General features: G+C 40.8%; 1 protein-coding gene across 2 annotated transcripts in view; it reads right to left on the bottom strand.

Annotated features, from left to right (window-relative positions):
• SUMF1 (sulfatase modifying factor 1) overlaps positions 1-17,221 on the bottom strand; it is a 94,591-nt gene that overhangs the window by 43,632 nt on the left and 33,738 nt on the right. For both annotated transcript variants that reach the window (XM_053219030.1, XM_027042518.2), the window contains exons 4-6: positions 4,973-5,055; positions 2,962-3,084; positions 2,095-2,209 (exon numbers count right to left, since the gene is read on the bottom strand). In XM_053219030.1, coding sequence (XP_053075005.1) covers positions 2,095-2,209; positions 2,962-3,084; positions 4,973-5,055 — 321 coding nt within the window. The remainder of the gene's footprint in view (positions 1-2,094; positions 2,210-2,961; positions 3,085-4,972; positions 5,056-17,221) is intronic.

Genomic DNA, 17,221 nt, shown 5'->3' with positions numbered 1-17,221 from the left:
AGAAGGCCGGGTATGAGCCCAATGTTCTGAGCCATCCATGTTGAAGGTTAGCGCACCGCAGGTGAGTTGCTGCACACTCCGTGGCAGTGTATAACACTTCGATGGCCACTGTCCCACTGCCTCCATCTACCAACATCTTTCCTAGGGACTCGTGAGCATCCTCACCGAGCACCTACAATTCCAGTTTCGCTGACCAAAGGTGGCCCATCATTGGCTAGGTTTCCCACCCATGGAAAGTCTGAGAAAGGGTGGAACTCCTTTAGCCCCTGACATGTCTAATCCCTCATTTTGCTGAATACAACTATGTGCTTGTGAGAGTAGTAGCTATCATAAAGGAAACTTTGGAGGAACCAACTTCTAGATCAAATGATTAGTCTTCTGCTTCCTTCGGGTAGTACATCATTTCCCATTGGTTTGTGTTGGTTCCTTTATCACATGCTTACACATATATATGGAATTTTATATATACACATATGCACCCCAATACCTCTTGGAAGGCTACATCTTCTCATGCAATCTATTATTTACATCAATTGCCCCCCCAAAATGAAACTATAATGCTTTAACTACTATAGCTCAAACTATTTTTAGATTTCTGGTAGGTCAAGTGTCTCTCCACTCTTCATCTTTTCCAAAAATGTCTGGGTCTTTCTCACTACTTTATTATTTTCAGTCAAATTTTAGAGTCATTTGGCCATCTTCCAAACAATGTATCTGTGTTACATTTATAAGTAAATTTTGGAAGAATTATTTTTGTGTGAAACAAAAATACGAATATGAAAAAAATGACAACTGTTTGAAAGAGTGTTGAAAGAAAATCATTCTCTCTAACAACAAACCCAGTAAGGTGTTACTTCCCCACCGCAAGATTTCTTTCCTCACTGTTAGGAGAAAATGAAATATTTCCAACATTGCTTCATTAGTGTACGATTTTGCCAGCAAAAGAGCAATGAGAAAAGAACTCTTATATACTTGTGGAGGGAAGTATGCGATACGCACTCTGGAAAACAGTTTAGCCATATATCTAAAACCTTTACCAAGAGTGTTTACTAGTCTTTGGCTCATTAATTTCATTTTGGGAAATCTATCTTAAACAAATCATCAGATATACAATTTAATATTTATGTACAAGATGTTCCTTGTTAAATTATTTAGCAAAAACAAAACATGACAAAACAACAGATATAACCTAAATTAGTGAATGATTAATAAAAGGCAAATAAATTAGGCCTTATTCAAATGACAGGTTATCCATCTGTTGAAAGACAATGTATTTGTTCCTCATATTAAGCAGGGAAAAACAAGATTTTAAGTATTACATTCAGCATGACCCAAAAGCAACATGTAAAAAGTATATACATATACATATATATATATATATATACATATATACACACATATATATATATATACATATATACACACACATATATATATGCATATATGTATGTGTGTGTATACACACACATATATACACATATACACAGCTATATATACACCAGAAAAACATATGCTGGCATATATGGTAGTTCAGAACATGGGCTTTGGAAACAAACAGACCCAGTTCAAACTCCAACTGTGCTACTTTCCAGCTGCATATCCTTGGGCAAGTTAGTTAACCTTTCTGTCCCTCAGAATGACCACCTGGAAAATGAGGATAAAATACATGGTACCTACTTTACAAAGTTGAATTAACATTAAATGCATTAACTCATAAAAATGGCCTAGCACCAAGCCTGCCACACTGCAAACACTAACTACCAGCTATTATTAGCATCAATAAACATGGAAAGGAGCAGAAAGAAATGTACCAAAATGCTAACAAGGTTTATCTCTGGGTGGCAAAATTCCAAGTCCTTTTAATTTTCTCTTTTATACTCTTTTTGTTTTCCGAAGTTTCTCTAAGTATGATGGAATCAGAAAGAAAACTGTGTTATGAAAAAGAATATTTGATTAATTATTAGGAACTGCCACGCGCACAGGCGGATGAACACAGGAAGACGGCCACAGACTGGTCAGAGAGCGCGCAATGCCTTCCGCGCATGTCCGCGTTCTCTGTGGCTGCCGCTCGCCTCCAGAAGCCTCGCTACTCACAGGCGCAGTCCCTCGGAAGCCGTCCTCCCCAGTGTTGGTCACAGGAAACTCGCCCTGCCAAATGTTGGCATAATGTTGGCCTTTCGGCTGCAGTTTGTTGCCCCAAGGGAAAAGTCTGTCAGAAGAGACACAGGCATCAGCCTGTCAAACAGGCACAGGCTTCTGGATTAAAGTCAAGAGAAGGAATGCAATGAAAGAGAGGGCATTGCTCACTTGTTCTGAGTGAACTACGTTTTACATTTCAAATATATAAATAAATAAAGCTTTTAACCAGAACTGTTTTGCTTTTGAAACTTCCGCACAACCAGCTCATGTCAAGTTCACCACAATCTCCGTGTTTCCCGGGTACTAGAGAGGCCTGCAATAAGTCACATAGCTAAAAGAAGGGCTTATAGAAGGCTGGGAAAGTAGGCATCATTGTGGACTTATATGGTAGCACAATCAGGCAGTATCACACCACACTTTTTTAAAAAGCCTCTGCTATTTTAAGGAGCCTTTCCTAGAAGATGTGACCCAAACATGAGCTTTCTGTCTCATGGTTCTAGAAGCAGAGAAATACCACTGCTTCAGGACATGCCTAAAATAAGAAAATCCTAAACGCAAGGCAGCCTGCCAAGAGGCTCTGAGGAGGACTCTCTAAGATCATAGGGAGATGAATGCGTGAAGCACCCTTTGGGGCTGCAGGGAGCCCACTTCACCTGACGCTTTGGTGACCCAGGCATCAGTGTCTCCTAGTAAGTTCATGCAGATGAAGAAAGCCTAGGAAGAAAAAGCTCTTGTTTTCAATCAACTTTCTAACCGAAGTAAGTTCCACAGATTTAGAAAAAGGTCAACACATAGTTAGGCAAGGTGAGACCCTCCGAGTACCTGTTTTGCAGGCCTCCTCGACAGCTGTATTCCCACTCAGCTTCCGTGGGCAGCCGCTTTCCCGCCCACGTACAGTAGGCCACGGCATCGTTCCAGGAGACGTGCAGAACTGGATGATCAGGCCTGGGGAAGAGCAAAAGCAGAGTGTAGAGGGGCACGAACTAGAACAGGAAACAGAAACCAGCTTCAGCAAAGCGCCTATAATCACCCTCAGTCCAATCTGGGTGTCCAATCTCAGTCCAATCAAACCCCCAGCTGTGCCATATCTGTCACTTTCCACCACAGGTGTCTGACATCCGAGTCTCCCAAATGGGTTATAATCCTCCTTGGAACTAGACTTAAAACATGTCCTCCCCAGCAGGCAGGCCTAGACCCCCAGAGAATCTCACTTGGTACACTGGGTGTGGAGATGCACCCCCCATGTCCCCCTCGAAGGAAGGAGTGCTGTTCCAGCTGCTGGGAGTGCCCCTTCAGGGTCTCCCACAGCTGTGGAGAGTCACCTAAGAACAGCCAATGACTAACCACAGTAGGGGCATAAAGGTCCAGCCATTTCAGAACACCCACAGCTCCATCCTACAGGCCCTATTTACCCCAAAGCCCTCAAAGGGATCAGTGGGGACTTCTTGGGCCTACATTATAATCTCAACTTTTCCCTCTGCACAATCTTGCTTTTCCCCTCCTCTGCACAGGTTGCTTGGCTTTAAACTTTGTGCCTTTCTACTACAGATTAGTCAGCTATATGCACCTCCTGCTAGCAGATACCAAATGAGTATTTTTTCTAAGGGCATAGAAGGATAAGGAAGGTTAGGGGGAAAGTTTGCAAATAAGGGGATCCGCACGTTCATACAGCACTAGATAATTCTAATTCCCTGTTCACCCTTTTTCAAGTGAACTACACACTCCTAGCCCATTCCTTAAACACCTCTGAATTCCCTCCAGCAATTACACCATGACTTTCATTTATTCCTTCAACAAATGTTTACTGAGTACCTGTTACGTGTCAGTTACTGTTTTCAGCAATCAGAGACATACTTTGCTAAGAAAATATACTCAGTGGAAAAAATACATTCCCCTCTGGGTTTTCCTTCTGCCTTAGCTTTTTCTTCTATTAAGTTCATGAAAGAAAATACCACTTGGGAGCTAAGAGGCCCAGTCAACCTGTGGTGCCCAAGAATTCTATGACTCTCTGCCTCACAGTCTATTTCTACCACGAAGGCTGCCAGCTCAGGCTTTGCAAGGTTTCTGCCCTTCGTCAAGGGGCTATATCCCTAAAGCTGAACTTCATGAGCTCTTAGCTCCCTGACAATGAGGGCAATAACCAGGGATGTTGTTAAAAATAGAGGCTCAAAATTCCCATCAGAAAAAGTGGGTTAGGAGAACAGTTTTCTTAGGCTGTTGAGATGCTGAGTCCTGACCCAACCTTTCTCCATCTCCAGGGCTTAAAGTGCTACTCTATTTTTGCTTGAGATAATTATTTCCTTGCCACCCTGGAGACTGGCTGACCGACTTGCAGCTCTGTGGTTTTTGAGTCAGATGGTGGCCTCAAAGTATGTCAGTCCAGGACTGGAGATAACATGAATCCTATACACAAGGCTTGAGTTTCCACAGTGACCACCTGGCCAGACACAACTACTTATCCACAGCACAGATGGTCTTCTTCCTCATCGTGACCCACTCATAGGAGAGAGCAAACAGACAGGTTGCAAACATTAAATATGTCAAGAGATTTATAATAGGCCTGTCAAAGGGGGAAAAAATTTTTCAAAGCAAACTCTTTGAGAGGCCAAATGAGGAAGAAAGAAGTCACTTGTTAGGAGCCTTCTATGAGTTACAACAGTGTTTGGGTCTCCACATATGTTATTTCCTCCTATGTTATTTTCCTACCAACCAACGAGAGTTGGTCATTAGCACTCTTTTACAGATGAAGATGGCCACCGAGTTCCTTTTCAACAGCACAGGAATCTTTTTGGCAATTAAAAATGTCCACCAGGGAAAGAACCACCAGCCTCACCTGTGTCGAACAGTAGAGTCTGGTCCTTCTGGGTGTCTCCAGTTAGCGCCTTTAACAGGTAACCACCAGGGAGCAGCTGCAACCTCAAAGCAACACCCAGAAAAGCTGAGGTTAGTTAGGAGGACTCTAGAAAAACAATGACTCAGTATGTGCAGAAAAAAATCTGACTTATGATCTTCAACTTCCATATCAGTTACCAAACAAATACTTTTACCAGACTATCAAAAATAAATCTTCAACAAAAAAGTATTATTTCATATCAAAAAGCACCACAATGACTGAATAGACATGTATTTAAATGATGTGTATCTCCAAGAATTGTTTAAAAGAGGAAGTGCTAGCTAATCCTCTATAATCTCTAACAAGTGAGAGACAGGTAGTACTGCTCCTGTTTAAAACATGGGGAAACAGAGTTAACCTTACAAGTATGTGCTGGGCTGAAGGTCCAACCCAGGTGGTCAGATATCAAGCTGAAGCATAGGGTGAAAGCTGCAGTGTGCTTTCAAAAGACCCTGGTTCAATTTCTAGCCCAACATCAGATGTGCAGCCCCAAGCAAGTTCACTGTTTATCTGGCTTCATCTGCAAAATGGGCACAGGACCCTGGCCTCACCTACCTCAGAGGTTGAATTAGATAGGGAAGTGCTCAGCCAGATGTTCCCAGGACCTTAATTCCTACTTTACAGTTCCAGTTACCCAAGTAAAATACCAAGTGGGCCTCATTTAGTGACTGGTTAAGAGCTTGGCTTTGGAACCAGTCAAAACAAGAGTCAAATCACTCATGATGTGACCCCTGGCAACCTACTGAACCTCCCAAGGCCTGTTTTCATACTTTTAGATGGAGACAGTAACAATACCTACCTCATGGGTTATGACAAGGAGGAAACATAACATATATGAAGGGCTTACGAGTATGCCTGGCACTAGCATGCACTCAGTACAGAGAACTCATCTCAACCATGGCCTCATGACAGGAGGAGAGTCATAAAAACATCTTCATCACCACCGTTCCTAATACTAACCGAAGAACAGAAATTTGCAAATGACTCCTGTAATATAAACCGAAGTAGACTCAAGGTTGTCCCCATGACAACGCTACTGTCAGTCATTTGCTCCCTGATGAGCTGGGTTGAGTGGAAGAGAAGGGGGAAGTGTTTCTGCTAACAATTACAGCAATCACTGAAAACACCAAACTCTGTTCTTGTTCTTTTTTTCATATCAGCACAATCAAAACATTCATGGGATTCCAACCACAACCTGATGGGAAAAAACAAATTCTCTTATATTTTTCAATGATACAGGCATTATGTCCTTTAAGGACACTATTGCAAGGTGTTTTATTTTTCTGAGACCAGGAGAGGCGAAAGGCACGGCTTATTTCTGTTTCAAGTATGGCCCTGCAGACACTTAAATCTGGAGATGTTCTCACTGACTTGACTGCTGGATGCTTAGGGTCCAGCGAAAGGTAACCCCTTCCATGTCAAGGGCAGAGGTGCATAGAAAGCCGAGGTTTTCCCACTTTCGAGTTTCAGTAACTTCAGATCACTCACTCAACCCCAACCCACCCCCAACACTGATCAGAGAGGGCACCAGAAGTTCTATTCTTAAAATAATAAAAGAAGTAAAGAAGACAAATGTGACAAAATGTTAACCTTTGTTAAATCTGGGTGGAAGAAATGAGATTGCCTAATTTTCTTGTACCTTTTGTGTTTTGAAACATTTCATCAGTAGCAACTATTTTTAAAAAACTGACTTATTGATCTATTCTTCTACTGATGGGCATTTGGGTGGGTTCCAGTTCAGGGCTATCTATTATGAACAGTGTTTACTTCTATCAACATTTTTAGGTGCTCCTGACTTTCAGCAAGTATACATATGCATTTCTGTGGACTGCACACCACAGAGTGGCACTGCTGAACATGCACAGCTTTAGCGAAGACAACCAAACCCAAGCTCGAATGGCACATGTGCTCCAAGGTTTCCAGCCCCTTCTTCAGAGGGGAGCTTCCATGGACCTGGCTGATGTAGAGCAGACCCTGGTACGGCTGCTCCAAGGGCCTCTTAGACTGTTCCCTTTCCTCTCCTCTTCCCCTCAATTCACTCTGGTTACAAATATTTGCTGAACACCCACTGTCGGCCAGCACTGAGCCTGATTCCTAAAAGATTTCTTCCACTCCAGGAATCCTCAGAGTATGAGTTAAGACAGTATATTGAGGGGCACTAGGGTGGCTCACTCAGTTAAGCGTCAGATTCTTGGTTTTGGCTCAGGTCATGATCTCGCGGTTTGTGGGTTCGAGCCCCACGTCGGGCTCTGCACTAACAGCGCAGAGCCTGCTTGGGATTCTGTCTCCCTGTCTCTCTGTCCCTCCCTGCTCACTCTCTGTCTCTCTCTCTCTCAAAATGAAAGATAAGACAGTATATCGATAGTTTTTAAATTATTTTGTTTATCTTACATGGTTCATTGCACAAAGTGGAGAACAAAATGTGGACCTAGTCACTTCATTTTCCTTTAAAAATGTCTACAAAACTCAAACTGGTGGATCTAGGTACCACCTTACACACACTAGTGCTATAGGTCTGACTCAGTTTCCTCCCCACCACACACACACACTTTCTCTCATTCTAAATATCTGCTTTTCACTTCTCCCAGGATTTCTCTTCTCTGGAACCTTTCACATTATCTTAGCAACGCATCCCAAACAGACCCCTAGCTTACATGACTTGAATTCATGGAGGTTCACAATGATCAACAATCTCAGGGATGTGCAGAGTGAAACACGAAGAACAGACTGGCTTGAGATGGGGAGGGGACACCACAGTAACACTGCCCTCGTCCAAAGGCCACAACCTAGTTTTTCTCCAAGATACTAAGACCTGAGGTAAGTATGCAAAGATACATCTACAGTATTATAGTATTATTTCTAATTAAAAATTACAAAGTAACCCAGCCTTGGCAGCCATCCATCCAAAGGAAAACTGTACAGTTATCAAAAGATACTCCGAGGTGGAAATATGTATATAATGTGTTATAAAGATAACCTATAGAATAGGATATGTATTTGATTCTGTAAAATATATGCATACGAATGTATATGTAGTATACTCAGAAAAAAAGTCTGGAAGAATATACTTGCAATTATGGGGGTCAAGACTAGAGGAGTAATATGCTTTTTTAAGAATGAGTGCATATTACGATAATAAGAGTTCTCAACCTCAGCAATGACTGACATATTAGACCAAGTAATTCCTTGTTGTAAGGGGCTGTCTTGTGCCCTGTAGGATGTTTAGTAGCATCCCTGACCTCTTCCCACTAGATGCCAATAGCACCCTCCCCCTAATTGCGGGAGCCTAAAATGTCTCCAGACATTGCCAAATGCACCCTGGGAGGTGCAAAATAACCCACTGCACTATGGTAATCAGGAAAAAAAAAAAAAAAAAAGATCGTCTTTCTTAAATGTTAATATATAGTTCATAGAGGCATAGTAGTAAGAGCATCCTATCCTGGAGCCTGGCTACCTGAGTCTGAACAATAGCACCACATTTTACAAGCTGCATGATCTTGGGTTTCTTAGTTTAACCTTTCTAGGTCTCAGTTTCCTCATTTGTAAAATGGGATAATAATACTTCTATCCTCTTCCTTGGGTTGTTGTGAGGATTAAATAAAGAAATGTACATAAAGAGCTTAGAACAGTGCCTGGTACAGAGTAAGAATTACGTAAGTGTTAGCTCTCATTATTACTGTTATTCATTTACGCTATTGCATGTTGCAATATTCTCTTAGAACTTTTGAAGAATATATATTCTATCAGTGAAAATTTGCCCCCTAATACTTCTTCAGCATGAGCCCCAGCCACCCCCAGTTCAACCTTTTCAGAAGATAGGCTGAGAAATTAGAACATGTGTCATTTCCAAAGAATTCTCAAGAAGAGTGTATAGTTGTCAACTTTCATCACAATCATGATGTGAGAACCATCTACACATAAACTAACCCATTCCCTGAAGCAAGTAGCACCACAGAGTTGGGGGGTGGGGAAGAAGGGGGTAGGGTATAGAGGATGCAGGAGGAATCCACAGTCGCCAAGCCCTAAGCCAGACGAAGCTTTGGGACCTATAAGAGTACCTATACCACATGCCTATCTGTGATAAAGACCTTAAGTCTTCACTGTAATCATCAGATACATAGTCAGGAATGATCTCCCCATCTGACACATGATGAAGAAAAAACAGGTAATCAAAGTCACCGCACACGAGAGGACCAGTGCAATCAGAGGTAGGACATCACTTATCCTGGGAATCACGCTCTGGGAAAGCCATGATGTTTTCCAGCCCAATTTTAGGCAAACCCCATCCAATGTCACTAGATGCCTTCCTTTTTCCAATTGTTACTGTTAACACTACGTTTTTAAAAACTTGTTCTTGAACTCCTGGTTTGTCTTGAAAATAAATGCTATCCTACCATGTTGAGGAACTTATGAAACAAATAACTTCTGAGAGCCATATATGAGTCAGCTAATCAAGGTCATACTGCAAATTATGGTATCTCTAAGCTCCTTTGCTTCAACAGCAAGGGTCTGTAGGTGTGTTGCTCACAGAGTCGAGCAGACTGGCATGTATGATAAGCCTCATCCTACAAAGAGGACTTTTTTTTTTTAAATGTGGTTGCCCACCTACCCATTTTCTGTTCAACTGAGACAATTCCAGAGTTACAGCACTCCCTTATATCCAGGGGGAAAAGGATTTTAACTTGACCTATTTCTACTCAACCATCTCCATAGCAACTGTCTTGGGTTTTAAGTTGAAACAGCTGTACCAGACAGCCAGTGACCAATTACAATGTAAATAGAAGCCATGTGAGTATTGATGTCCCCTTGAGAAATGGACTTCCTGGCGCAAAGACATCTTTTCTCACCTCTCCCTAGGGAATTGTAGTAACAGTTTAAAGAAAAGAAATGGAGAAGATATCAAAGGCATCTTTATTCTTGCCAGAGGTGGTAAATTATGCTTCTTATACACACACAGCCTAGAATACAGTCGGCACAGGAAAAAGAGCACTGTGTAATTATGCATATTCAAGTGTAAAGATGTCAGGTTCACAACTTTACAGCTGTTCTCTTAAAAACTAAATGCATTTAAACAAGCAAATTAAAAAGATGGACATTGGGGCGCCTGGGTGGCTCAGTCGGTTAAGCGTCCGACTTCGGCTCAGGTCACGATCTCACGGTCCGTGGGTTCGAGCCCTGCGTTGGGCTCTGGGCTGATGATGGCCCAGAGCCTGAAGCCTGCTTCTGATTCTGTGTCTCCCTCTCTCTCTGACCCTCCCCCGTTCATGCTCTGCCTCTCTCTGTCTCAAAAATAAATAAACGTTAAAAAAAAAAAATTAAAAAAAAATAAATAAAAATAAAAAGATGAACATTTCTTGAAACAGTTTAAATATGACAGTTACCCCTATAAAAACAGCCTGGGAGAAGTTTCAACTGACACTAGTGAACAATGAGAAATTATACACCTGTTCAAATTCATGAAGTGTAAGTTAAAACCGGAGGAGAATCCAGCAACTGAAGGAATCAAACAAAATAGAAAGCATACAGTGAGTTAAAAATCTCTTCCTTCAGGGGCCCCTGGGTGGCTCAGTCAGTTAAGCATCTGACTCTTGATTTTGGCTCAAGTCATGATCTCAGAATTTGTGAATTCAAGCCCCACATTGGGCTCTGTGCTGACAGTGCAGAGACTGCTTGGGATTCTCTGTCTCCCTCTCTCTCTTCCCCTCCCTACCCATGTGTGCGTGCTCGCTCTCTCTCTCTCAAAAATAAACAAACAATTAAAAATAAAAGAACTAGGCTTTAATAAAGAACAAAAATGAATTCATCATTGAAATAGGTAGGTAGTCCATTCTGAAGGCTTATTTTAAATTAAATCCTAAATTAGGTATTCATTAATAGAATTTGTTGACAGAAAAAGGCATACTTTTTCACACAGAGTACAAATATTTATGAAATTTAAGACATATATGAAAATTTTCAATACTTTTTGCTTCAGTTCTTAGTGAAATTCCTCATGCTAGAATGCACTACATTCCCACGGCATCAATCAGTATACTCTAAATATTCATTACACATCCTTAAGAGAGAAGTGGGTAGATAGCCTATATATAGTCATTCACTATATGTAACATGAAAAAAATCGCTCAAAGAATCACTGGGCTCAAAGAATCCTTAAATATGATCTAGTTTGTCTCCTTTTTTTTATCTTATTTTTCCTTCCCTTCCCCCACGTTCATCTGTTTTGTTTCTCAAATTCCACATATGAGTGAAATCATATATTTGTCTTTCTCTGACTGACTTATTTTGCTTATCATAATACACTACCCATAAGAGACTCTTAAGTACAGAGAACAAACTGAGGGTTGCAGGAGGGGAGTTGTGTGGGGGGATGGGCTACCTGGGTGATGGGCATTAAGGAAGGCACTTGTTGGAATGAGCATTGAGTGTTATATGTAAGTAATGAATCACTAAATTCTACCTCTGAAACCACTACTACACTATATGTTAACTAACTTGGATTTAAATAAAAAATAAATACATTTTAAATTTTTTTAAAAAATAAAATAAGTGCTCTAGTTTACTTCTCAGTTGTATGAAGAAAGTTGATTTGGGATTTTTAAAAAAAAAGAGAAAGAAAAAGATTTTTTTTTAATATATATATTTTTTACTTTTTTAGGCAAAGAGGTGTCCATGTAAATCAACATAACAGCAATTTGATAATACTCAGCAGAAGACTACATCATATGCACACACAGCGAGGAGACCGGCTGAGTTGCTTAGCTTATTTATACATCCAGAGGAAGGAACAGAATGTAGTCATTAAAAATTATATGCAGGAAAAATGTAAAAATGTAATTGCTTAGATAAATGTTTACCCTACACAGAAAATGAAAAAAGCCACTTATAAGTATGTGTAGACAAGTCTACTTAAAAATGTGTTTACAGACAGACACCATAAACACACCCCAAGAAAAGATTAGTAGTACATATACTGAAGTGTCTGCGATGGTTATTTCTGGGTAGTGAGATTATGGATACTATTTAATGTTCTTTTGTGGGCACCATTTTTAATTTGTAAATTATCTACACTGAACATATTTTTACTCAGCTTTTCTGTTTTCTTTTAACAGAGGTAAAAGACTTAAGTTTATAATGAAACACCAAAAAATAATCAATATTAAAAATATTTATTAATTTAATTAAAAATTATTTATATCCACCATTCTTCTGCAAACTTTATTATTTTTAATGTTTATTTAATTTTGAGAAAGAGAGAGCAGGGAAGAGGCAGAGAGAGAAGGAGCAGAGCATCTGAAGCGGGCTCTGTGCTCACAGCAGATAGCCCAATGCAGGGCTCAAACTCACCAACCGTGAGATCATGACCTAAGCCAAAGTAGGACGCTAAACTGACTGAGCCACCCAGGTGCCCCTGCAAATTTTATTTTTATATTCATCTTCCAGTTTCATCAATCAGCATACACATTTTTACATATTTTTTCCAAATTATATATTGATTGTTTTCATTCATTTCACTAAATATTTTCCTATTTTTAATCTGGACTTCACAACAAACATTTTTAGTGGCCACACACAATATTTTGTCATCTTGATATATCATAATTTACCAAATAATCTCCTAACACTGAACCACTCAAGTTATATTAAACTTTGTTGCTCTTGGGGGGGGGGCAGCTATTACAGATAACAATACAGTAAACATCTTCAAACACCTTTACTTACATTTTGAATTTTTTTTGCTTCTGCTAAATTTCCAGAAATAGTACCTAAGAGTATATCTCTATAGTTCTTTCTAAAACATTTTTAAAAATCTTCAACATTAATAGATTTTGTGAGTAGTTTCCCTCTGCAAAGAGGGCTGAGTATATGTAAAAAAAATCATGGCACTCCACAGCAAGGTATTTATTACAATTCTTTACAAGGAGGCTCCATTTAGGCTCCTTAAATTGGTAGTGGCTTACTTAGATCCTTTTCAATGTATAATACAGGGAAATTGCACAAAGTCTGAATGCCATTTGATTTTTTTCTTCATGCCTTCCAAATTCTGAAGCTTCTGAGAAAAAAAAGGACAAACAGAAGACAGAATGTAGAAAAAGCATCCTAAGAACGGGAGATTTTGGAGGTAAATCAGAAAATGAATAATCCTGCCTGTTTTTTGGAAAAGAGAAAAAGAGGAGAATCATCACCCCCAAAAGTATCATGATAAAAGGGACAGGACTCTTGCTGCAAAGGCAGTCAAGGTCCACAGTCAGAGATGATCTATCTACTTCCTAACTGTGGTTTAGCGACAGGCATCTGCTGAGGGTCACACAGCGTGGTGGTTCAACTCCTGTCCCTTGAAACTAGAGGCTACTAGGGGCGCCTGGGTGGCTCAGTCGGTTAAGCATCCGACTTCAGCTCAGGTCATGATCTCGCGGTCTGTGAGTGCAAGCCCCACATCGGGCTCTGTGCTGACAGCTCAGAGCCTGGAGCCTGTTTCAGATTCCGTGTCTCCCTCTCTTTCTGACCCTCCCCCGTTTATACTCTGTCTCTCTCTGTCTCAAAAATAAATAATAAATGTTAGGAAAAAAAAAGAAAAGAAAAGAAACTAGAGGCTACTACTGAGCTAGCCCATCTCAGCCTAGGGCTGCAGGACCACAGAACAAATTCTGAATACTCCACAGGGCTAACTTCTTCAGGTTACCAGCCCGACATGTACGTTTCACCCTGCAGCTGGACACTGTGCCAGAGGCAGCATAGTGAATGCTGATTCTCCTTGTGGTGACAACACACAATATAGGAAACATATGCATAATTTTTAACAACATTGTGTATCTTGCAAAGCTCTGCTAGAGTTGGGGAAGCAAAGACGAGCTTGGCAGGGAGTGGAAACCTGGCTCTACACTCAGGGATGCCATGTTTTCCCAGTATGACTGCATGCTTAACACAGGCATGCTTACAATGCTGCAGGGTTTTAAAGGTGGGATGGATCTGGGAGGCCATCTATTTAAACTTCCTCATTTTACAGATGAAAAAATAAGCCCTGAAAAGCAGCAGGCAAAGCCAGGAAAAGAACTTACAACTGCAGATTTTCAGTTCACAACTCTTTTCTACTATCCAAGCATTTTCCAACAGCTGTTTCCTAATAGTTTACAAGATGTTGGTAGGTGAAGGGGGAGGTGGTGGTGGAGGTGGGGAGGCTCCACAGTCACAGCAGTCTAAGTAGTTAGGAAGGCACAGGGTCAATCAAGTTAAACAAGTTTATTATTATTATTATTATTATTATTATTATTATTGCAGAACTTTTCAACATCTTTAAACTGTAACATGTAATTAAGTTTTGAATAAAGGGATATAGTATGCATCTGAGCCAAGTAGTTCACCAAGTTGTTAGTAGGTTCCAATACTGCCTCTCCTACTATTTACTAGCAATGTGACATTGGGCAAGTTACTGAACCTCTCTGAGCCATGGTTTCCTCAATCAGTAAAATTAGTACACTAAGAAATCTTATCTAATATACTAGATATTAGTAATATACTAGTAACATCTAGTCAGTTTATTACTAGAAATCTATAAAATTCACAATTTATATATTTATTTATTTATAAAATTATCTCACAATTTGTGGGTTCAAGCACCAAGTCAGTCTCTGCACTGAGAGCCTAGAGCCTGCTTCAGATTCAGTGCCCACCTCTCTCTCTGCCCCTCCCCCATTCATGCTCTGTCTCTCTCTCTCTCTCTCTCTCTCTCTCTCTCAAAAATAAAAATAAACATTTAAAAAAAAAAAACTAATTCACAATGGTTTCATTCACTCATTCATTCATTCACTCAATAAACATTCCATGAACATCTGCCCTATGCCAGCCCTGTGCTGGGCCCAGGAGGTGCAGAAACGAAGCATACAATCTGGGGGTGAAGGCAAACAAATGAGTAGATGACTTTAAGCCTGCATTAAATACTGTGACCAAGAGGAACTGGATGAGCTATGGGAGCCCAAGGAGGGGCACCCAACCACAGTCAGGGGATGCTACTTTGCAAGTGCTTCCCATAGGAGGTGAGAAGGAAGAGCAAGTGAAGCAGGGAAGGAGTGGGTAGGGCATTCCACACAGGAAGCTGCCTGCATTGTAAGTGTACTTCACTTAATCAGAAAAGTTGGGCATCAATATTTTTGGTTCAATAAAACATACCACAGATCTTCAGAACCTTAGATCTGAGTGGAATGTCAAGAGGTCACGTGATTTCAACTTTTATACCCAAAGGCATCCTTTCTACGGTGTCCCTAGGAGGATAGGTAAGGTAGGATAAACACTGGTCCTCATGTGATGGAGCAGTCCAGATTTACACCTGTTATCCAGCATAATTAAGAGCATCCCATTTCACTCTCAAAAGTGTCCTGATTTGGACAATAAATTGTATGGTCACTCTATCAATAGATGGTCTCCCTGTCTCAGCTTGAACAATTCGGGTGACCGACACCACTTCCTCACAGGCAGTCCCTCATGTCTAGGTCATTCTAGTAAACAGAAGATTCCTAATCAATGGTTAAAATGAAATGCCTTCCAGAGGGCTTCCAACTGCTGGCACTCATTAGGCTCCCAAGGATCACATGGAATAAATTAAATTCCTTTCAGATCACCTTTCAGACATTTGTAGAATAATTATAATTCAGTCAACTCTTAGTCTTCACTAGGTTCAGTAATTTCTCCAACCTTCTCCAGGTTCTCTACCATCTCAAAGGCAATCACCATCTCCCCAGCTTCTCAGGCCAAAACGTAGTAGTCATACTTGAGTCCCTCCTCTCCTTCTCCCCTTATGGGTTCAGATGTACTTCCAAATATCAGACCACTTTGAGCATCTCTACTCCTACCACCCTGCTCTACAGCAATCAAGTCTCACCAACTGTGACAAAACCCATGCAGAAGCCAGAGCAACCTCTTTACTTTTTTTTTAATTTAAATTTTTATTAGTTAACATATAGTGCAGTATTGGTTTCAGGAGTAGAATTCAGTGATTCATCAGTTACAGACAATATCCAGTGCTCATCCCAAGTACCCTCCTTAATGTGCATCAACCATCTAGCCCATCACCCATGCACCTCCCTCCATCAACCCTCAGTTTGTTTTCTAACATTAAGAGTCTTTTGTGGTTTCCCTCTCTTCTCTTCCCCACCCCTTCCCATATGTTCATCTGTTTTGTTTCTTAAATTCCACATGTGAGTGAAATCATATGGTATTTGTCTTTCTCTGATTGACTTTGTTTAGCGTAATACATTCTGGCTTCATCCACGTCATTGCAAATGGCAAGATTTGATTCTTTTTGAGTAATAGTCTACTGTGTATATATACCGCATCTTCTGTATCCATTCATCAGTCAACGAACATTTGGCTCTCTCCATAGTTTGGCTATTGTTGATAATGGTACAGAGCAGCCTCTTTAAAATGTTAACTAGGTCCGGGGCACTTGGGTGGCTCAGTTGGTTGAGTGACTGACTTTGGCTCAGGTCATGATCTTATGGTTTGTGAGTTCGAACCCCACGTCAGGCTCTGTGCTGACAGCTCAGAGCCTGGAGCCTGCTTCGGATTCTGTGTCTCCCTCTCTCTCTGCTCCTCCCCCACTCATGCTCTGTCTCTCTCTGTCTCAGAAATAAACAAAAAAAAATTTTTATTGAATGTTAACTAGGTCCAATGGCTTCTCACTGCACTGAAGAAGAAACCCAAACTTCTCTGAGGCTGCAGAGCCCTATGTAATCCACTTGCCACCTATTTTTCCAACCTAACCATCAACTTACATCACAATCCCCCTCGTTCATCACTCCCTCATTACTGGTCATGCTGGCTCCTATTCCTCATTTAGGTTTCCACTCAAGTGTCAGAGAAGCCATCCCAGACCCCACAAATAAAAGAGCCAAAAGAACCTGACCACAGTACATTACAGCCACTTTCTATCCTGTTACTCTCTTTACTTTATTCATAGACCATTAGCATAGTCCATTACAACTTCACTTGTTTAGAGTCTTACAGAGTTAAACCTTCAAGAGACTGAGGACTCATACCTGCTTCCCTGTTGTATCCACAGCACTCAGAACACTGCCTCGCCCATAGCACATACGAGATAAACATTTGTTTAATGAATAAATTTACCTGTTCCTGAGGTTTCCATGTTTTCCAAACCCCTCCCCACTTTGGGTGACCATGTTCTGGATAAATACCAAT

Source organism: Acinonyx jubatus, chromosome A2 (assembly GCF_027475565.1).
Source record: "Acinonyx jubatus isolate Ajub_Pintada_27869175 chromosome A2, VMU_Ajub_asm_v1.0, whole genome shotgun sequence".
Lineage (NCBI taxonomy): Eukaryota > Metazoa > Chordata > Mammalia > Carnivora > Felidae > Acinonyx > Acinonyx jubatus.
Note: the sequence above shows the minus strand (reverse complement) of the source record. Positions and strands in the feature narration are given on the sequence as shown.